At 41.1% G+C, this 22,964-nt stretch overlaps 1 protein-coding gene across 1 annotated transcript in view; it reads right to left on the bottom strand.

Moving 5' to 3' along the window:
• The window catches only part of GALNT9 (polypeptide N-acetylgalactosaminyltransferase 9), a 156,869-nt gene that overhangs the window by 86,090 nt on the left and 47,815 nt on the right, over nt 1–22,964 (bottom strand). Inside the window, exons 3-5 of the mRNA XM_010581699.1 lie at nt 15,707–15,873; nt 13,398–13,572; nt 684–881 (exon numbers count right to left, since the gene is read on the bottom strand). Of these exons, the coding sequence (XP_010580001.1) occupies nt 684–881; nt 13,398–13,572; nt 15,707–15,873 (540 nt within the window). The remainder of the gene's footprint in view (nt 1–683; nt 882–13,397; nt 13,573–15,706; nt 15,874–22,964) is intronic.

The following is a 22,964-nucleotide window of genomic DNA, read 5'->3' as shown; positions in this document are numbered from 1 at the left end:
CTGTTTTCCCACTGTAACAATTCTTGAAAACACTATCACAATTCCTGAAACAGTATTTCCTTCGAAAATTCCATTTCTGTAAGGTAAAATGTTCCCTTCTAGAGAAAAATAAAATTACACTCTGACTACGTGGTCCAACTTAATTTTAAAATTCATCCAGTAGGAAAACTCAGAACATGTGCAAAGCTCTCAAAAAAAAAGAGCAACTCTTAAACAAGGCATGGCTAACACATCTCCTACTAGTGCTCCTGGGAAGCTCTGGCTTGGGCTGATGGCCAAGAGTGCTGCCTACAGACCAAAAGTGAAGCCAGCCTCTTTGTAATCACATACAAAATACCTTTGTTTCTCATACACACAACGTTTCACTGGCTTATTACTCATGCCAGAGTCCACTAGAAAACAAAAGCATAGATGAAAAAGATCTTGCTATCCTACTAAGCGCTACAATGTGAACTTGAACCACTCATTCACAACTAGAGCACACGCACTTCTGAGTACACTGCAGTGCAGCTCTGAGATGCGATGCATGCATCCACAGCTTTGCAGAGCCATCTGGTTTTTTCAGTTTCATTTTGCTATCCCGGTTCAAAGCCCATAGCCTTGCTTCACTTCAATTCCCCCTTGCCAGACAGTGGAGACGGAAACATTGCTAGAACCAAAATGACAGCACGTGGGAGATTTACCTGATGGGAGCTGACTCATCCCCTTTATCAAGCCAGTCCTGCGGTGGGATTATGTACATGCACCAGAGGCCCCAGTTATAGCCGTGGGCTGCATTGGCGTATTGCTGCACTTCAAAAGTGTTGTACTTGATATTGTCAATTGCTGGTAAGATGATCCGCTTTCGATCTTCTTTGATCCGGGTAAGTGCGGGTTCCACCCTGAGAACAATAAAAACAGCAAAATGTTTTACAGCCATCCAGTAATCCCAGGTCCTGCTTTGCAGTCTGGTAAAACGAAGTTCTCTGATACTGACAGCAGTAACCCAGAGAGATGGCAGCCCATAACATGGCATAGTGGGATCAAATACAGATCACTGTCATACACTGAAGAGTCTGGAGCCTGATGTGGGGTACTTCATATAGCAACAGCACATGAATTGTTCCCTTTATGAAGCTGTACCAGAGTTTAACACCACAAAATTTTACCAAACACTTATTCTGAGGCCTGGAGACTGTCAGTTCATTTTGCAATGCACGAGTGTTGAGAGATACTAGGGCCAAGAATAGCTAAATGGTGTCCTAATGGCTACACCACCAGGATGCCCAGTGGTGATTAAATACCTGCTCTTGCTGACAAGGCCCGAAGAACAAAACACACACCAGGGAGTGAATGAATCTGAAGGTTACTCAAAGGTTTTAATCTTGTTTCCTAAGGACTGACCCCATCGGATCTAGTTTGAATGACAAGCATGACTGCATTATGCCTTCTAAAACCTCTTTGGTGATGAGAAGATTTCAATTGCCAGATGGTGCAAAAGCAGCAAACTGCAGGAAATGTGCCATCATTTCAAAAGGCTTTAAAACATCAATGTGCTTTCAACAGAAGCTACATCCCAAAGTGTTTCAGGAAAGTAAAAAGCTTCATGCAAACATTCATTTCTGAGCAAGGTAGTCTGAAGTTGCTATGAATTTGCATACAAACTGATCCAAAGAGGTAGCAGACTTACATAAGGGTGGAAAGCACTTCTCAAAGCAGTATTAGAAACAGCCACCAGTTGACTCCTTTGTAACTGTGTTTCCCCTTGAAATAAGCTTTGAAGATTGTGCAGAGCTCTCACATGTATCTTTAAGGGAATGGTGGTTTGCTGCGATTCACAAAGGTAGTAGGATTTGAACACTGATCTTTTCTCATTTTTCTTTTGTTGTTGGTTAAAAGGCAATTGTTCCTTTGTGGTTTCAAGTTTGTTGCCTTATATTTTGTTTGTTATATTTAGTTTGTTACCATGTATTTTCTTGTGTAGGCCAACAGAAAGGGACAAGTTATGAAATTAATTCAACCTCCATTTTCAAGCTTTACTGTCTCAATCTGAACTATCGCAAATTTTCTGATCTCTTCCATAAGAAGGCAGCAATTTCTTTGTGCTTGAATGGGCCAAAATATTTATCTTTTATGTACACAGACTCCATATGGCTTACATGAGGTCGTATACTGCGCGCTTTCTCTTCATTTTACTCCTCCCACATCAGTAAGAAGACAGATAGATTCAGCAAACCCCTTGAGTATTGATGACGAGCTACTTACTGCAAATAAATCATCACAAAACAATGTAAAATAAGTGCATAACTGACAAAAGACAAGGTGTCACACCATTTCATTTGGAGAGAAGTCGAAGAGAGTTATACTAGTTTTATTTGGATTCCCTTAGAAAAATGACATTTGAATTTATCAGCTGGATGCCAATAACACAGAGCATGGAAGTTTTAATTAAAAGGATGATCACAAGCATGGTGGGAAGAGAAGAACGACATTGCAAGTTGCAGAAATTCCCCCTGGCCAGGAAGGTTATGAAAGAGACGTTCATCTCATATGCAACATGTATTGTTTTCTTACTTTACTTGATTTATTTTGGGAATAAATCAATGCATCCCTCATGACTGGAATGGCCTGAGGTCTCTCTTACTACTGCCTGCCACCTGCAATTTTTGGTGCAGTACTACTATTGCGAAAGCCCAGTCCTGCAAGGTACCAAAGATATCCATAGAAGCATGAAAGTGCATCAGCCCAGGGGAGGTACAGTGATTTCAGCTCAGGTTGTTAAGTACCTTTTTGGCTTTCAAATATTTCCTTAGTCAGCAGGATCATATGTTGTTTCTTTTTCCCCCTTTTTTTGCATGGCATTTAAAGAACTGCACCCCAGACTCAAAGGAGATTTTTTTTTTTTTTCTTTCTGTGGGAGAGACAAGAAACAACAGAGAGAGATTCAGGACAGTGCAGTACCTTATTCAGAATGCCAATTTGTGTGGTCTTTAGGCCACACTCATGTACCCACATAAAGAGCTAATATGACCTACCAAATCAGGATAAGCCGCTTCCTTTATTAATATGAGGTTATGTTTATGAGATTAATGGTTTTAAAAACCAGTGAGTGGATGGCAGAAAAACTCTTGCAACTCCAATAAAGCAGAGAAGAATGCAGAATGAATCTGCTTTGTTCTTTCCATAATGCTATCTCTGCTTATCATCCTAGAGGCAGCAGAAGAAAATACAGCAGAACAGCGGAGATGTCAGCCAGACACACCTCTCACATCATGAATCAGGTGCCTCCACGCATGGCTGTAGTAGCCCCTGGGCATATCAGCAGGAGGCTCTCCCACTCCCTTCTAGCCTCTGAAACAAAGGTTTTCAAAATAACAAACAACAGGTATAGATGTCACTAATGACAGGCCACTAACTGACTGGAAGAAGAATCCTCCTCTGTGATTGTGGAGAAAAAAAATTACCTTGGAGCAGGTCACCTTCCATGTGGAGCAGTTGCGGCAGAAGCCTCATTGCAAAACTGACTCTGAGTTCCTTGCAAACTAAACAACACCTTGGGATGCAGCCCACTCCTGAAGCCCTTGGGCATTGCTTCAACAGATTTGGTGCAGTGGGGAAGTCACCGAGCAGAGTGATTACATCCTCCAGTGAGACCTGGTGCACGTCACAGGGCACACTGGCACCCCGTGACTCCCATAGCATGCACAAATTTATTATGTTTGAGTCTGATTTCCAGATCTGCCCTGCAAAGCAGGAAAACTGACTGCTTGCCTTCCGAAGCAGAAATCTGTAAATGGGTTTCCTTTGTAAGAATCAAATTCTGTCATTCTTATTCACTACCATCTGATTCTGGACACAGGTCTTTGACAAACAAGGAAAGAGTAGGAGTTTTTAAAACTATTTTTATCTCTCTTGGTTAGAGTTCTTTGGTCACCAAATCCTCAAGTCCTTAATTATTGGGATGTTTATGTTGGTACAAAGCAAGATTTTTCATCCATCATACTTAAAACTATCCTAAACTTTCCATGTTCCTTCTACATTTCCTCCTTGTGTGCTCATTTTGCAAGTATTTTCCTTGGAAGGGTAGACTGAGATCATGTAATGAAAAAGCTAGAAGAGAGAAGGAATTCTTCTCCCTTAAAGTCAGATGTCTGCAATAGACCCCCCACATCCAAGGTAATTGCCTCAAACTTCCATTCTCAGCAGAGACAGGCAGAGGCTGGCACTTTTATACTAAGGTGCTTCTCATAATAACGTAGACACTGAAAATAGGTGAGATTAATAATGTTCCAGAGGAGCCTATTTTGAATATAGAAGGAATTTAGCCTGTTACTTTACAGACAGCTTAAAATTGGACTGTTGAAGTGTATCCCCAATAATGGTTAAAGAAAGAATGTGAAGAAAATATTTAACAGTCACTCTGATTTTCAGCCCTCAATCATATTTGTGATTGTGTTCATCTGATACCTGTGTTTTGGAAATGCTAATCTGGGTCCTCATTTTCTTCACAGCAAGAACATTCCGTTCCCAGCTCTGGTGCTGCTGTCACACCAGCCATCACCAAACTACTCCTGTCACTCTACAGTTGACTGAATTCCTGTGTTTTTCCAGTTGTATGGCTTACATTTATTACCACCTGACTTGGTACTTTGCATCTGAATGGCACAAGGAGGGATCTCTGGAGTGTAATACAACAATCGGATCAAAATACATGATGAAATTTCATTAATCTCTATCAATCTATTAATTTGAAATCTCAGATTTTGAACTTTCATGAAATCTGAGGCGTCTGAAAGCTGTCCATGTGATGGAAGATCTGTTTTGGTCCCCTGCGCTCAAGAAGTGTAAATGCTGAAGATACTACTACTTCGGCAAGTGTTGGTATCTCTACCCTCAGGTTACAGATAAAGTAAAATGCCATGTCAAGGTTATGGAGTGAATTGGTATGAAAGCAACTGCTGGAACTTCATTTTCTCAACCTCCCATCCCCACCAATGGAGGTGACTTTCCTCCTCTGTCTGTATCCACACGTGTGGAAATCGCATCCCTGCAGGTATTAGGAACAGGAAAGGTTCAGTATCTGGACAGGCTGCACATTTATCTAACTTCCAAAATATGTTCACACCTACAAGTAAGAGAGCAGGCTCCTAGTCACAGATGGAAAGAGAAAATCCAGTGCAGAGTTGTTCTCTGTTACTTAGCAGACCTCAGAATGGAGAGCCATTTAATTAAACATTGTACACCCCTGACATTTCACAGCTTGTCTTGCCCAATCAGGGACAGCAGAAGTAGCAATGGGCATCTGAATGCCAAGCCCTAGCTCATCTCAGTGAGATCTACAGGCACATTCAAATCCCAGATTCTGCCAATGCCCTCTGCACCACTGACACTGCTTGTGCTCTAATTTTCTGCCTGCCAAGCTCCCTAGGTAATGGCCAATGAAAAAGGACTATAAGCTTGAACAGAACTGGGTGATGGACTGTGTTTACATTGCTTATCTTAGGTAATCCATGAAATATGAGGGGGGGTTATTGCTATTCATTGCTAGTGAAGTCCAGCCTTGGAGTAGCTCTATTAGGCTCAATGGACTTACACAGTGTCTTTGTCTCTGTAAGCTGAGCTGCACGTTCATCAAATCCTTTGTCAACTTTGCTGGTAATTCTGGATTTGTCTAATTGCTTCAGGTTTTTGAAAGGATTATGATTAAATCTTTCCTAGTAATTTCTAATTTTTTTCCTAATTTTAAGCTGCTACATTATTATGTAGATTTACTCATGCTCTTTAGAGACACCAGTGTTCTTTCCCTGTTTTTTTTTCTCCTTGTCTTGTTTTTCGCACTGTGCATCTGCAGAAGTCAGGTGCTCCTGGCAGCTCCCAGGACTAAAAGGACAGAGTGGAAGAGGTTGCTGAAGTCCAGATATGTTCAACATGCTATGCTGATGAGCTGCAATATGTTGCTTGAGTATTTCCTTTCCAAATGGCCACTGCTGGCAGTGAGGCAGGATTCAGCCCTGCCTGATTAGGTACATAAGCCAGATGTGAATTTTGAGATTCATCTCTATTTTTCACAGATGCAAAAATATTAGGTTCCTAGCTTGTATCTGAGTCAATGTACTTTATGGGCACAGAGTAGCATATATTGTTAGCAAGTTATTTACTGGAGCAAGAGGAAAAATTCTCCCAGGCATATTCATAGACATGACGGATTTCAGTAAACTAAATACAATCAAAAGATTCAGCTTTAAAGGTAGTGCTTCATATCATCCAGTTCTTTTTTCCACCTAATAAAAACCAAGCAGACAATTTGGGCTGGAATTTGAGTGACATAGGAAATTCATCCCTTCTACCCTCTCTAAAAATATATATTTGCCGGTGTCCTCTTCTCACTCTGAATAGATTGCTAGTGAGTGGTTAAAGCCGGAAGAGAAAGGACAGTAAATTTAGTTCTTTTACAGACTCCACTAGGCTAAAGGGTGTTTTCACTTGGGTTTTATTTCTCTGAAGCAGTTCCAGAAATACAGCAACACACTGCTGAAGTCTCATTCCCAGGACTCAGCCCTGCGATTGACAGTGCTTGGTTGAAAAGCCACAGAGCATATCGCTGTCCCATGATTTTGGTGAGCTTCCCACAGGCACAAGGACGTGCTGGGAGGAACATCCACAGCAGGTGCCTTGGTAAGTGATGACTCCTTACAGAAACTCTCTTGGGGAATTTGTGGAAGGAATCTCTGATGAGTAGCAAATTCACAACACAAGGATGTGTCGATTTGTCCAAGACTGTTGAGGGTATCGCCAAATATAGCCCATGCATTTCATGCATTTAATGCTTTTGCCTACCAGTGGGTCAATTTCTGGATTAACACTGGATTTTCCAAGGTGTCGAGCACCCATGATGACTTCAGTGGGAGCTCCAGCAATGCCAGTACTGTGGACCTCAAAGAAAAAGTGCTCCCAAGGTAAACATTAGAGTTAGGAAAAGAGTTGGAAGGCAGAATTCAACCCAGAGTATAGAATAAGCCTGTAAGAAGATTGAGAGCAAAGGCAGGGGTCATACTGTGATCACAAAGGCTTCTCTAATCCCATTGTAAGTCAATCTCTGAACATATATACATTATGTATTTAATATTGGGCCAATTCAGAGCAGCTCAAACCCCACAGGAAACCACAGCAAACAAAAATTGTATGCTGTCTTACATCCTTATCAGATTGCTGGAGAGTTCATGCCAATGGGGAAGTCTGATTTTTCACAGCACTAAAAAGAACAGCTTCTTCCACATAAAAAACAGATAAAAACAAGTTAGTAATGAGCTCCTCAGCATACAGCATTATATAATTCACCTTTTTAAATATGTAAAAATACCTGCTGACTTCAAGCAGACTTTTAAAAGGGCACAACATAGGAATAAACGCATGTGATCTAAGAGAAACCACATGCATGCTGCAGGCCAGATTCTCTGCTGTCCAACTCTTCCACTTCAATGGACTTCACAACTTCAGGGATGCCTTGCTAACACACATCATCTCAGGAGTGGACCCAGAATACTTTTCAGTTCTTAATTAGAATCATTGCACTAGGCATTTGTCAATACCTCCCTTTCCTGCCCCCCCGCAAGTCACTTTTTCTGAATTCGTCCAAAAGTAAATCCTTTCCTAAATGACGGGAATTGCATTGGGAAATGTCACTCTTAAAATCTGCCCTGTCCCAGGCGAGTACCTAAATACCCTAATCTCTGGGTTCTTTTGAGATAAACATTGTCTTTTTTCCTCTCCACCATCACTATTCTGATTTTTACTCCAATAAAAAATGAAGAACTAACATTAAAAAAATCCAACCTTTCTTTTTCCCCTTTTCACAAATCAGAATTTCTTTTTTCTTTTCTTGCAAGGACTTAAGGAAGAGTCCTTATAAGACATAAATGAAAGACAACATGGTCTCATCTGCTAGATTTTATGGCTCAGTGGGTTTAACACCGTATTTTACTCTGGCTGTACCACTGTCAGGTACCGTGAAGTAAAAACTTAACACAGAAATATAAGAAAAAGATCTGTGTAAACTGAAAGCTTATTTTGCATGTGATTTTATACGCTACCTCACATTTCACTGGCAATATACATTTATCAGATGCAGACAAGCAGATCTACTGACATACATAATTCTTCACTGAGGCCAACTGAGGAATATTTCATGCAGAATGCCTTTCCTGTAAATAAGTGTTCAGAGAACTAAAAAAAAATAAATTTCATACTCCCTTCCTCAGTCTTTAAGAGGAGAGAGAAATTCCCCATCTGTTCTACCTGACATCTCTATCAGCATTCCTGAGTGCCTGGGGAGGTTTCAGACCTGCAGCCCCCAGCCAGAACGGAGCGAATGCAGCATAAATGCCTGCTGGAGAGTTAAAGATCAGCTCTTTGGCTGCCAAATCTGAATAGCTCTTTTCTGCACCACTGAAAAGCAATGAGGATGCTTCAATGAACTCTCTAGGTTGTTTAGGTAGATGAATAGTTGAAGTTGCTTTTCTGGCATGTCCTCTGTATGTAAGCTGGCACTGTCCCATGAATCTGAAAGGCCCACATGGCTTATGTTGCACGCTGCCCTCTTCACTCAGATAATATTAGTTCACTTTTGCTATCTAAAACATGTATCCCATTAAGTTACCAAATTGATCCTAAGTGATGGTAGAGGCTTTGGATGAGAAAAAAACTCCCTTAGCAAACACGTCCTGTCCTTTGCATTTGCATAACTAAAACTCGCCAGGCCAAACTTAGCACGGTACCAGGGATGCTGCAATGAACCATGTCCTGAGCAGGAGTGATAGGCTTGAACCCTCCAGAGGGGAGGGACTGCACAGGAGAAGGACTGCAAAGGTAATTTCACCCTCACCTTCAGCACTTCTCTCACTAGAAGGAAAGAACCACCTGGACCTTGCCAGGTCCCCAAAGAGCCACCTGAGCTTGAACAGGGCGGGTGGGGAGTTTACCTGCTGGCAGAGACTAGCTTCCAGTAATATGAAAATATTAATAAGGGAGCTTTCAGGGGGGCAAAGACCTTGTGCCTTTGCCCTACAAAAGCACAACCATGTCTCTGTTACACAGTATGGGGAATAACCAAAGTTAGTAGAAGATTAGGAGGAAATCAACTTCCTTTTTCCTTGACACACTTCCTCAAGAATCCACTGCTTACAGCCACCACAGCAAATTGCACTACGTATTACCGTATAAAATAGCACCTACAAAGTGTCATCCATAGACCTAGGGATCTTGATCTTTAGGTCTTCTTCTTAGTTCATTAAAATACCAGTTTTCTATATTTTTAAAACACTGCTAACTTCAGGGATAATCCATTGTCGTGGTTTACCCCCAGCCAGCAACTAAGCACCACGCAGTCACTCGCTCACTCCTCCCTGCTCCCAGTGGGGTGGGGAGGAGAATTGGAAAAAAAAAGTAAAACTGGCGGGTTGAGATAAGAACAGTTTAATAATTAAATTTAAAAAAATAATAATAACAATACAAATATAATAAAAATAATAATAATTGTAATGACAAGGAATATAACAAAAAGAGAGAAATTAGACCCAAGAAAAGACAAGTGATGCACAACGCAATTGCTCACCACTGACGGATGCCTAAGCAGATATCAGTCCCTCCTGGCCAACTCCCCTGAGTTTATATACCGAGCATAACGTCCTATGGTATGGAATATCCCTTTGGCTAGTTCAGGTCAGCACTCCTGGCTATGCTCCCTCCCAGCTTCTTGTGCCGCTGCTTGCTGGCTGGGCATGGGAAACTGAAAGATCCTTAACTTGGGGTAAGCACTACTTAGCAACAACTAAAACATCAGTGTGTTATCAACATTCTTCTCACACTAAATCCAAAGCACACTGTACCAGTTACTAGGAAGAAAATTAACTCTGTCCCAGCTGAAACCAGGACATCTGTGATGATGGGATGTGTGTGGCACAATCTGAGGGATACTTGCTTATATTTCAGGTCCTCTTTCTCATGTCGGGTTGTCTCTGTCTCTCTGGTATATTTAAATCTTTTGATTAAATCTTCTTACTCCACTGCTGCCTTATTGCTACTCCCCCTTTGTCTGGCAAAATTTGAATTACTACAGTACTGCACAATTCCATTCAGTGCTCTGATACTACCTCTGTGATAGGAGCAAAAGCAATTCCTAAGATAGAATGCAAGCATAATACTCTATCATTATGTCTTCTTTTATGGCTCCTAGCACCCTCTTTACGGCTGCTAATATATTGTGGCCTCTGCCTTTCACTTACTGATTTCTGCTCTCCTTCACTCAATGTGTCCTTTTTCTCACCGGAATTAACACCCCATCTCTGCTATCTCTCTTTCCTGCTCCCAGATATAATGCAGTGAAGTTCTCTTCTCCTTGTCATGTTATTCTTTCCCATCTCTCAAAGACAGGAGTCTATATAATGCTCTAGATCTTCTGCAACACAATTAGCAGCCAGGACGCAATGGTCTGTACTCAGTGTTACTGTGGGCTGCTTAACGCACAGTGGGTGGGCCTAATACAAAAGTCAGAGCAGGAATGCTGAAATCTTCAGAGGACTGAAGGGAAAACTGAACTATACAAGCTTAAATATACCCTCAGAGAGGAATGTACAGGAGCTTTTCATACCTATTGGTTCTGCTGGGTTGCCGACTCTACATGCTGACTTCTACTGATGTTAAGTAACCATTAAAAACAGACAAGGTTCTACTGCAGGACAGGTAGAATTGTACAGGTGAACTGTATATATATATTATCATGTAATTTTAATTTAAAATTCCATTTGAGAATTAATAGTAATGGCCTCCCTTTCAGCTAGTCCTCTCCACTTTTGCTCTCACAGCAGCAGCATTGGCTCACGCTATCAAAAGCCTTAAGGGGAACAGGTCAGTAGAAAATCTCTGCTCTGAGCTAATACATTTCAACACCTGAGAAGCAAAAAAGCAGCAATTAAGCACAGCAAAATAAATAATTCAATAGTTAATTTGACCTGCCAGGTTGTAGAGGATTTTTTTTATATCCTACCAGATTGTATTTTAGTTTAGAAGAAGTGTCCCTGGAGAGTAATGCTGTGAGAGCCTGTAAAATGCTATAGTGTGATATAAGGCAAAAGCTCACCTGTAAAGGGGGCAACTATTGTTTAAAGAAAAGTTTTTTTGTTGTCAGAGTCCTGCATACTTCATGAGAAAGTGAAGAAGTCCTTCTCTGATTCTTTATGAATTAATCTGCCAACTGATTAGGCAGGTAAAGCAGCCACAGATTGGGAGATTAAAATTGCACTGCAAGTACTTGACTTTTAGATGGAACGCAAACCAAACAGAAAGCTAATGCTCTTTTCTGTGGTAAAGGAATGGCTTCTTTTTAATTGCCTCACAAATAATCCACAGACAGCTCTGAGTGGGAGCAATCCATGTAGCCTCTAAATACATGAATATACATTGAAAATGGGGGGAAATATTCATGCAAGATGAGACTTAGTAGGAGAATAGAACCGCAGTACTTTAACAAGATACTCCTGCACGACTACCAAGTTCATAGGGTTATGGAGTAGGGGTAATGTTAACCTAGTGGGAAAAAAATAAAGCGGTCCAGATGGAAGGACTTCCAGTCCCTTCTAGTAAAAGAAGATGAGACGAAAATTGATATGACGGGCAACCGCATATGCACAGGTGGACAGAATTAAAACTAGGAGGAAACAGATAGAACAAGGTTTGAGATGGCTGTCAGCAGCCCCAAAGATTGAGGGAAACAAGAGGACAAGCACCAGAAGGGAACGCTCTAAGCCTCCACGTGTGGCTCTGAAACAAAGGGATATGTGATGCTTCTGGTGCATGTTTGCTATTCTCATTCATTCTCTGCGGCTACTCCAGAAACCAAGTGGTCTCAAAGCAGCTGCGCAGACTGGCTCAGCAGTATTAGTGAGACTTAAGCGCACTTGTTGAAAGGAGAGTACACCAGGGAGGATGCAGTAAATGCAAACACTTTTTATCTCGGATATATTCACACTCTCATTTACTGAGTAGTCTAGGTTCTTGCTATGCTGATTTCACCACTTTCTAACATTAATGCAAAGCAGTAAGGTTAAAAAAAAACCCAAACCCAACCCAAAAGCAACCACAAAACCCTTTCCTGCTTACTGACACCATTGCCTAGCTTCTCTAGTAACCAGTAAGATCTCGATGTCCTTTATGGAAGTGACAACAAAATTCTCCACAAGGCTTAGAAAACTGCAGCTTGGGCAGGACAAGCACTGGGAACAGCACCCAGAGCATGCTCTCCCCAGTCCTCAATTCTGTCCAGTAGCTGATATTATCCTATGTGAACTTTTGCAATGATTTGAAAGATCTAGTTGCTTTAAAAGTAAATAAATAAATTAAATGAGATCTTAAGCTTCTAGAAAACTGCTACAACTGCTATTATAGTCTTTTGTAGTCCTGGGGAAAAAAACAGGGTGAACATAAACCAGGTGCATTACAAGACTTATTTTATTGCATCTTCCATTTTATAAAGATATTCATGAACATATAAAAATAAACACTCCACTCCTTTGCAATTAAGTTTCTCTGTGGTTCTAAGTACAGCTATTTTTAGCTTTAATGTGGGGATATCTCCCAGAACTGCAGAGCATAATCAGCTCCACCATAACCCTGCATCATCATTATCAAATACCAGACTATCTTTGGAAAATACACATTTTACATACTGAAGGTCCCAGCAGCCCTTTTTCAGCTGACTGTACATATCAGTTCCTCCAGTTCCCACTTCCAGTAATGCCAAATACTGGCCACTAAGTGGTGCCACAAAGGTTTACTCCAACTGCAGATCTGGCCCACTAAGCCCAAAATTCTGCTTGCCACAGTCAATACTGCTCCCTTGCAAAACAAAGGGAATGAGGAAAGGCGTGCTAATTTCAAGCCCCATTAAAAATCTAGGAAATATGCAATGTTTCCCTCAAACGTAAATGCAGGAAAATTTATGAGGAAATCAGATTGGTATTCAAGTTTCTAAGAAGAAATGATAGAAAATGACAAGGGGATAAAAAAAAGTACTTGAAAGCATGCATCTGCCTCCAGCCCAGAGCCTCCTTAATGGTGTCTCCCCATTTGACTGCTTTGGAGGTTTCATATTCATTGTGGTTTAAATTACTTCTCTCTCCACTGAGCTGTACTAGAGCAGGCACAACAGCTTTTTTATGGATCTTGCAGCCATTGAAGAAGATTGTCAGCAATGTTGCAATAATCAAGAATATTATTCAAAAGTAATTGCTAATAACACCAGCCTGCAGCCATCTCATCCCTACAGTTTTTCAGCTTCTCTGTTGCTGAGTAAATCTCACAGCCTTTGAGACACAGGGCACAGTGTAACAGTACTGCTCTCCCTGTAGGAATATCCAACAACTTACCAGCCAATGTTGAATTCAACGTGAGCGTCAAAGAATCCGACGACAGGAGAGGTTGCTGCTTTCCAGCCTTGGATTCTGGCTCGAATCAGTCCTTCTCGTTTGTTATTGCGCACTATTTTCACCAGACCTGGGTATCTTTTATTGACATACTGGTCCAGATTAAATTTTAGCTCAACTGCAGGACAAAAAAAGCCACACAAAAATATTCAGAATGAGAAAAGCCCTGCAACATTATGTTTTACTTTGATTTATTCTGCAATAGAAAGGGAAAGAAATCCTTAAATATTCCTAAACCGTTAGTCAGTCTCACAGATATAAACCAAGTACTGCGGTTGTGGCATGGACTAGTTCCAGGGGTATCAGCTCAGAGAAATTCTCTACGCATCACAGCAGTTACTGTTAGACTTGCACAGATTTAATATGGCCTGATGGATTTGAGTATTGTTTTGAAGAGGTAGTTTGTCTAAATGTTTTTAAATATTTACTGTTCTAATTCTCTGATGATTTGCATTAGGTTACAACTGGTATCTGGAGGAACAATTCTGACCTTATAGCAGTGTAACATGGGAGACTGGTGATTTTTTTTTTTTTTTTCTGATCTATGCTATTCAGTAAGAGTTTCAAAAATAACCTCAATGGATTTTTGGTCAAGAGCTAATTCAGATCAGAATTAATTTCCTTTAATTTTAAGGGTTTTCCCTTAAATATGATTAAGACTCCTCAATACCAGGCTTCTTTCCCATTGAACTAAATAGATATTGAAGATTTCAAATAGACTTCTTCTCTTTTGTTCATTTTCAGGCATTCAACCACAGATGGAGCAGAACTCATTCACTCTTTTATTCAGCTTCGTTTCAATAGGCTTATAAACAGGCAAATTACCAAAATGGTCTCTGTATTTTTTTAAATCAATCTAGTTTGGTAATTCATTTACACTGCAACTTACTCATAATGAGGTTTTTACTCAAATATATTTATTAGGAAAACTAGTAGAAGCTTCCAGGACATTAGAAGCCTCATTCTTCTCATCTATATTACACAGTAGAATCATTATCATTGGAATCAAAGACCTGATAAATCTCCAGTTATCTAAAAGAATGACAGAGAAAAGCCATATAAGAGTTCACAGAAACAGCAAGTCCAATTCTTCTCGGTATTACATTGACTCAAACACTTTGCAATCTCACATAATTACTCCATAGGTTACACTGCTGTAGCTGAAAGAATTAGACAAAAGGTTTCTTAAATCTGTAGGTTTTTAAACTTATTTTTGTTTTAGTGATTTGTTCTCTCAACCCTCCTTTCTCTTCAGGGATCTTGAAGAGGAACAGCAACTTAAAACTGAAAGATTTAAAGCTGTTGATCTGTGGAGGAAATACTAAACTTAAGCCTTATTTTAACAAATATGATTTAAGAAGCTGCAACAGTTCTAGAAGTCTAAGGTATAACAACTTAAAACACAACACTGTCACCTTTATCCTAAAAGTTCTTCAAACCCGACCATCCTATGAAACATGTTGATCAATAGCACCCTATATGCTCAACAATATTTTGAGTTTTGATCACTGTAACAGAAGTGTTATTTTTACGTTAATGAACCAGATGACCTGAATGTTGCATGTGCTTTGTGCTCATTCTGTTTCATTCTCATAGTCTAATTTACCCCCTCCCTCAAAAAAAAAAAAAAAAAAAAATCAGACTCAGAATCTGATATTATCAACAACTGTTTAAATCATGAAGAAGCAGAGTGTGCTGCCATGTAAAAGAGTAGAAACTATCTTTAAGGAGAATCTGTAGCCCCACTTCTCCTTGGAAGCAGAATTTAAACTTTTAGTTTATTAATGGTGATATTCCTCTGGATCTGAAAATATGGAGAAAAGTGTCATTTCTATATTAAGATTGCCTATACAAATGTCATTCATCCTGTGAGGATTTCAATGAAATCAGCAGGGTTTATCCACCTAATGTTTATTTGTCATACAAATAGTTAATATTTATTCACAGTTTTGTGCAAGTGGCTCAGTCAACCCTCTCATCAACAAACACAAACTCTTGTAAATTCTACTGACTTCAATAGAGGTATATTAATTCACACCAATTTATGATCTAGCTTATTAGCCATAAATCAGTGGTTGCATGTATGACCTTCATCCCCTGGCTGTTTAAATGCAGAATGACTCAATGCTGTTTCATCCCAACATTTAAAAAAAGCATTTCAGCTAGTAGTGACCAAAGTGCCTTTGATTTACATTTCACGTCCATTAACCACACAGGATACAGTACTTAGAGGAAAAGTTACGTGTGTTCACCATTGTCACTGTTGTCATCCACCAGAATGATCTCCTTGAGCAAGTGCGATGGGGTGTGATTCACAACACTGTGCACAGAGCGCAGGATGACAGAGAGCGCCTCGTTTACAAATATGAAGACCACAGAGATCTGTGGCAGGTCATCTGGGTAGGTCATCTGTTTGCACCTGGAGAGAGGAAGGAAAGAGTTAAACCCCAAGTAACCACTGGGAGGTCAAATATACTGAAGAGTGTCCTTTCCTCATTGCTCTCCAGCATATAAGGACTTGCAGGCTTTGTTCTTTCTAATCCCAAACAAAGATGTGGTAAAAGCTCAAAAGAAGCAACACAGCTAAGAGCAGCAAACTTTCCATCAACTCAGTGAAAACCAAAGTGCATCTGCATGCACACAGACTTGCAGTGGCTCTCATTCTCTGGAAGGTTAAAAGCATCTCTTGAAGACCAAAGGAATATCCGATGACTTTGCTCAAAAACAACCTGCAGAGGGCCCACAATACTATAGCCTGTCTGTGCTCCCAGGGGAACCATCAGAAGGTCTGCTGTTAACTCAGAATTAGATCTCATACTTTTAAAACCAGGACCCACTCAAGTAAATTTTGCATTTGCCACCCTTTCCAATTTTGCCGTTTGTGCAGCAATAACAAATGCATGATGGTTGCTGTACAGACAGGCACTGGCTGAAATATTTGCAAAACAGATCTGTGCCATTGGAGACGTCACCTTGGTAGGCAGCTACATCCTGAAACTCCTTTTGTGCTTGCTCAATGATGCAGATACGTTGCCATAGACCATTTGGAGAAGCAAAAACGAGGCCTGGAGAAGTCACACGGCACAGAGCAGAGCCTCTGCTTCCCAAGCCCCCAGCCCATGCCCCTCTGTAACACCATACTGCCTCATTTTAGTGGAATTCTCTCCCACTAGCAAAGATGTTAACTTTAAAAAATTACCTATGTGTTCTCACAGTCAAAAGCCATTCAGAATTACCATAGCAATTACTGAACCTGCTCTCTCAAATACTGCTAATGATATCACAGGAAATGACTTTTCCTGCTCTTATCAAACTTTCTGACCCCTTTGCTCATTACTTTGGCATAACAATCTCTTTTTTTACCCACTATCAGCAGTCATGGGGATGGGGAGGGTGACAAATGCTCGACTGTTGGGTAACCTCTGGAAATCAGTTATGAATTCTAGTAAAGTGCAATTATTCATAATTCCTACTCATCCCAGCACTATTTGCTCAGAGATCTGAGCACTTGTCATGGATTACAGTGTTACCATAGCTACTTACTAGCAGCTTGTGGGGGGCCTGTACCATACAGAGGACCACTGTGTAAAACTTCTGGCTAAGCATCATTCTTACAAAATCTAAAAATAAACCTGGAACAAGGACAGAGATTTACAGGAGGTGTGAATGCTCTGACACAGCCTCCTTTTTGAATTTCTTTTTTGAATGTGATTTTCCTCTTGACCACACCAACATATCAAAGAAGTCCATCAGGAATACTTCACTAAGAGGAAGGAGCCATCAGATAAAAACATGGACCTTGCAAGATTTCCCTTAACGAGGGACATCTTTGATCTGACAGCAATTTGCTTCAGAGCCTCACTTGTATCGGCAGGACATAGCAAATTGCATCTCAGTAAATGGGACTGGTACCCAAGGAGTGGGTACATTGCTGGCAGAAGTGAGGCAGAAGATGAAGCCCACCCCAGGCCATGGATCCTGGTGGGGTCCTGCATCAGCACTCAGAGCTAGCAGGAAAGAAGGGAAGCAAAGAAACCATGTAGCCGAAGTCTGGAGACAGCAAGGAGGCTGTGGCAGAGGAGGAAGAAGTGCAGTGAGAATGAGAGGGCAGTCAAGGTGGCATTTGCAACACAGAGGGACAAGCAACCAAAGGAAAGGTAGGATGAACACAAATGTCAGAAGCAGAGAGGCATGTGTGGAAGGACCAAAGTAATTTGCCTAGGAAAAGACAGGGAACCACTGAAATAGCACAAGACCTCAGTGGATTAGGCTGGACTTCCTTTATCTTCTGATCAGAGAATTTTGCTGAACTTTTCTGGAGTAAAAAGTATTTGTTTTCTTGGTAAGTGGACTGAAATGCCTGGGCACCCAGCTATGTGTTCCTGTCCAGATTGAAAAGTAGAGTGGGACTAATCCCCAGTGCTTCTCCTCCATCCTCCCACTTACATTCCGAGACGATCGGTATTTCTAATTCAAGCTTTAAAACCAGCACACCTAAACCATAACCTCCACTTTTGATTTATTTGTTCTTCATCATATTATATCAATGCATTATCCTAAGTGTCACTCCATGATCTCACTGGTCCACAAGTCTTTTCATGCCATGGTTCTCAATGATTACTTACATTGTGGGACATCATGGACTACTTTAGATAAAAGGCTGGTTTGAATTTGTTATCCCACCTGGGTTAAGTCGTTCCTATCACTTCTCACTGCAACCTTCCTTGTGTCAGTTCTCCCCTTTTTCTGTTAGCAGGACGTAGTTGAAAAACTGCATTATGTCTGCATTTGGAAAGAGCGCTCCGACCATCACCTATTAGAATATCTTGGGTAATCCCACTGCAGCAGGAACATGCAGATGGGCAAAGGCAAACCTCAGAATTTAGCAGTGGTTTAAAAGCTGTCGTAATTTTATTTATTACAGCAAAGATGAAGAACAGCAAAAGAAGCTGTCCAGCTAAGTAGACTTTTCAAAGTACAGCAGTGATTTAGGAGCTTATTTCCTGCAGACTTCCAGTCAACCTTGAACTCCCAACTTCTTAAGTCACTTCAGAAAATGAGATGGATGTGCTGAGGTAGTCAGGAGAAAGTACTGGTCCACTAACACTAACAAACACTTCTGATGATGTCTGAGAGCACGAGCAATCCCAGTCAAGGGGCCTTTCCTTAAAAATCAGTGGGTGCTTAAGTGCTTTGTTGGATTGTCGCCCAAGTGCTTCCCAACGTATTCTGTAATTAGATACCAGCTGCAGCAATTTACAGTTACTACTTCCTTCATTCCAAGAAACTCTAACCAGCAATTGACACTCTGAGCCAAATAGTGACATTAGCAAGTCACATGCAAGGATGCTCTACCATCAAAGCACAACCCTGCCCACTGTCACCTTACAACGCCTTTGCAGCTTCATTCTTGGCAGGATGCTGACAACAGACCGAGTGCATTGCAATGGAACATTCAGTCACTTGTGCCTGTATGCAAGGTTGAGAAAGTCAGAGTGTCAGGAGGACACATGAAGTCCTCCTTAGTGTAGCCCTTGATTTTGGCCCTGGAGCACGGCAGCAGGAGAGAGGTCATGCCAGAGAAGTTCCAGGGAAAGTAAGGCTGTAACAAGCCTATTGACTTTCAATAAGGCATACGCACCCTCTCAGAAAATGGTTGGGGCAGCAGTCTGGAAACAGAGAGAAAGCATTGGGCAAGAAATCCATGAGCTAACAATGGAGGAGCTTAACGTGAGACTAGTCACTTTTATTATCTAGTTTGAGAAGAAAAGTAACCAGAAGGTGAAGACAGCAAACTGTACGAAAGTGTCCTAGCAAGGCACACCCTTATATGCTTCAACCTGACCACCAACAGGGCTTTGCTAAGAAATTAAGAAATCATCCATTTCTCGCAGTCCTGATACTGTGCAGTAAAGTGCCTGAGTGTTTAAGGCAGCCCTTCTCAGGGGGCAGAGGTTTGGCTGCCCTGCTCTGGGAGCCCACAGCACCAGCACTGTGCCCAGAACTCTGCCAGGGAAGGGAGCTAGGTACCACCATGGTTTCCACTTCTCTGTGCTAGGTCTGATCACATTATGAACTGTTGCAACTGGGTGCAGGAGGACAATTACAGTAATCGATAGCCAAATCTTGGCCTCATTAACATCTGTCTAACAGTACTGAGTTTGGGAAGAACGTAGAGCATACATTTGACCTCTGTGGTAGCTAACGATGGCCTAAGCTGGCCACGCATAGCTCACCTTTAATATTACTGTGATTCTAAATTAGTATTATGAACTGTCATCAAGTCTCACAGCGTACAATCAGCAAAGGACTTCAGGTCTGCATGAGAAGCAGTGCCTCTCTCTGGGGCAGATGGGTATGCTGTAGAGAAGCACACCACTGGATGCATTTAGGACTAACGATTCCAAGCAAAGATTGATGGTGCCATGGCTAAACATTTCCATGGGCCAGCTGAGGATGGATTAGACCTGATATGTGAAACAGCCCTTCAGGCACCTTCGTACAACATGCCAAGCATCAAACCTGAGGCATTCTGCTGTTGTCTTGGGAAGAGTCTTTGAGTGTTCTTGCTCTGTATTGGCTACTGCAGAGCTTGGCTGGCAACCCAGAGGTATTTCCTTTGTACGTGACAGAGAGCTGGATGTCAGATCATTTTTCTCTACTCTGAAGATGATTTTCACTCATTCTTTCCCTTGCATTGAACCGGTTCCTTAAATGAACATTTCCCAGCCAGCCCCCTGAGTCCAATTGTGAGCACTGTCTATGCAGGCATAAGAAAATACGTAAGGCTCTCCAGTTGGCAGACCAGAACCTTTGAAAAAAATCATGTACTAAGACAAAAAAGGTTACAGATTAGAAACTGGGACAACGAGAAAACAAAAGCTTCTCAGCTGCACATAGGCCTGCTCATGGCAGCCCTGTGAGCTTGTAGGCAATAAAGGGAAGGAAATTTTCTTTTGTCTGAACCTTCATTCCTTGATAGCTATATTTATTCTATTTGTATCTGATCCAATGGAAACCTGTGAAGTCCTCTATTTATCAGAGCTGGTCTTACAGTCCATTTGAGTTGCACTATTTTTTGTGAAGGGCTGACAGTACAGCCATGCAGGTAGTTCAGTGCATTACCAAGGCAAGAAAAATCTTTCCTACTCTCTTTCACCTGCTGTCTCTCATGTCTGCATACTTGCTAAACTCCAAAAATGAGTTTTGCTTGCAGACCTTAATATCCTGAGTTTGGAAATGGATTAGGCCATGCATTTAGAGATTTCTGACAGCTTTACCCTTCAGGAAAAAATGCAAACAAAATTAAAGCTTCTTCATGAATCTTTAAAGTATTTAATACAAGATATGTTTTTCCAATGAACCACTGGGATGGAGATGACTGTGGGCTTGTCTCCTTCACAAACTTGATGGAATTGCTGGGCATGAAGAAACCTCCTCTGCAGTTCTAGCACAAAAAAGCCCCAGCATGCTCCATACCTTGAAAGCCGCAGAATGGTCTGGGTTCATGTTTTATAGTCACAGCAGGGGAAAGAGGTGTAACAGCACTTCATTGGGTACATGATCAATGCAAGGACAAAGATAAATATTTAAAAGGTTATCGAATCCTTGCTCATTGATGCTAACAAATACTACTTTTAATCACCAGGTCAATGTGTGTTTTGAACGCAGTTAAACCAAAGGCTGAGAGTAATCTTACATACACGGTTACCTTTTAGTACCTAAATGCTGCTGTGACTTCTGTAGGCAGATGATTTAGAACAAATAAATCACTAAATTTAGTGGCTGGTTCAATGCCTGATTTCTTTCACCAGAAAACCACTGAGGCTTTGCAGTTAGTGCTAGATGTAATAGTAACTTTTCAGATGCAGAAATAAACCAGCATTCCATTCTTGTTCCGCATTGGCACAACAGTGAAAATGTGACAAGCTGCAAACATTTCCTTCCCCAGCATGGGATTCAACTGCTGACCAGTCTGCGGCAAAAACAATGACAGGCTACAAAACTGATTAGCTTCATGGATCATGAATCTGTCAGGCAGAGGCCTCCAACTCCTTCCTAATTAATTCTCCTTCTCAATAGAAGGTGTTGACTGTATTATGCCATAAACATTCTCTTTCTATTAAGCATGGATTTTTCTGCCTTATCCAAAAGGAAAAAAAAAACCCTACCAGAAAAGTTTTTAGTTCAAGACTTGCTCTTACCTTCTCCTCCTGTTCGGCAGCTCAAGGACAGCATTTGCTAAGAATCATGTAATATAAATACTCAAAACGGTGAACAAGGGAGCAGTGGTACAGAACACTGATGGTCTATGTATCTTGAGAGAAGCAGCCCATTGTATTTACAACTAAGTTAAAAAGAGAAGTGACAGTTGCTTTCAGAAAAAGCCTAGAAACTATGATGATACCAGAAGATACCTTTTTACCACGGTTATTTCTTCACAGTCTGTGTTGCTTTATGGAACAGCCTCCACTTTGATTTATCATATGGAAGAAAAATCAACACCTGCTCCTTTTTCCTGAATTTATTTGGGGAAGTGCAGATACAAGATACAGTGCAATTCTTGTTGGTGCTGTAAGCTTGGTAGTCGAGGCAGCTCCAAAAAAACACCAACACTGATGAACAAAGGATTTGGTGGGTGAATTTCCTGCCCTGAGTGACAGCTAAAAAAATTGGGCTAGTTCTCCCTCCGCCTCTGCAAGTACTGTAACACTCCTATCAGTATTTGGACATTCAGCATTAACACTGACTTCCTGTATCCACCTGTTTTTTGGGTCCTCAGCAAAGAAACTATTTGCCAAAGCAACAAAAGCCAATTTTGAGCTCTACTGCCTGATTCTTCTTGAAAGAACAAACTGAACAGCAGTTTTGCAAGAACTGTATGTAATGCCGAAGAACCGACTGCCCTTTCTATTGCTCGAGAGATCATCTTCACAGTATGCGTTACCTAAAACACTCCTCTGTAAGGACTTTACAGTCTCGAAATGGTCAGCTTCCCTGAATAACTTCTACCCGACTTCAGTTGCTCCCTTGGCCACACTCCATGCAGCATGTTCTCAGCAGTTATCCCTGAAGAAGATATTCATTAAAATAAAGACACCTCCTCAACTGTTCCTGAGGACAAACTGTGTCTGTTCCTCCTCCCACAGTGTTTCAGTGCTTCATATTAAAGGGGAGTCAGGGGAAGTCAACGAAAATAATCTGTCCTCCAGCTTTTCTGGTTCACAGTAATGTCGATGGTCATTTTCAGGATTATAATAAACTGAGATCTTAAATCAGCTCCATACTGTGGGAATTCTCAGCAGCTTTTTTTGCATGCCCCCTTGACACATTTTTCTTTATTTTGCATCCAAAAGTCTAAGAAAGAAGTCACCCATGTTCTTCAGAAAGAAATCAGGCCAAAACCTTGTTTCTGTGCTAATCTCAAACACTTCCTATATCAAGGAAAAGTGTCCTTTTGTATCAGCCAGAAACAAATGATTCCAATATGCCATGAGTTTACCAGCACAC

Source organism: Haliaeetus leucocephalus, unplaced genomic scaffold (assembly GCF_000737465.1).
Source record: "Haliaeetus leucocephalus isolate CR32 unplaced genomic scaffold, Haliaeetus_leucocephalus-4.0 Scaffold802, whole genome shotgun sequence".
Classification (NCBI taxonomy): domain Eukaryota; kingdom Metazoa; phylum Chordata; class Aves; order Accipitriformes; family Accipitridae; genus Haliaeetus; species Haliaeetus leucocephalus.
This window is presented reverse-complemented; position numbering and strand designations above follow the sequence as displayed.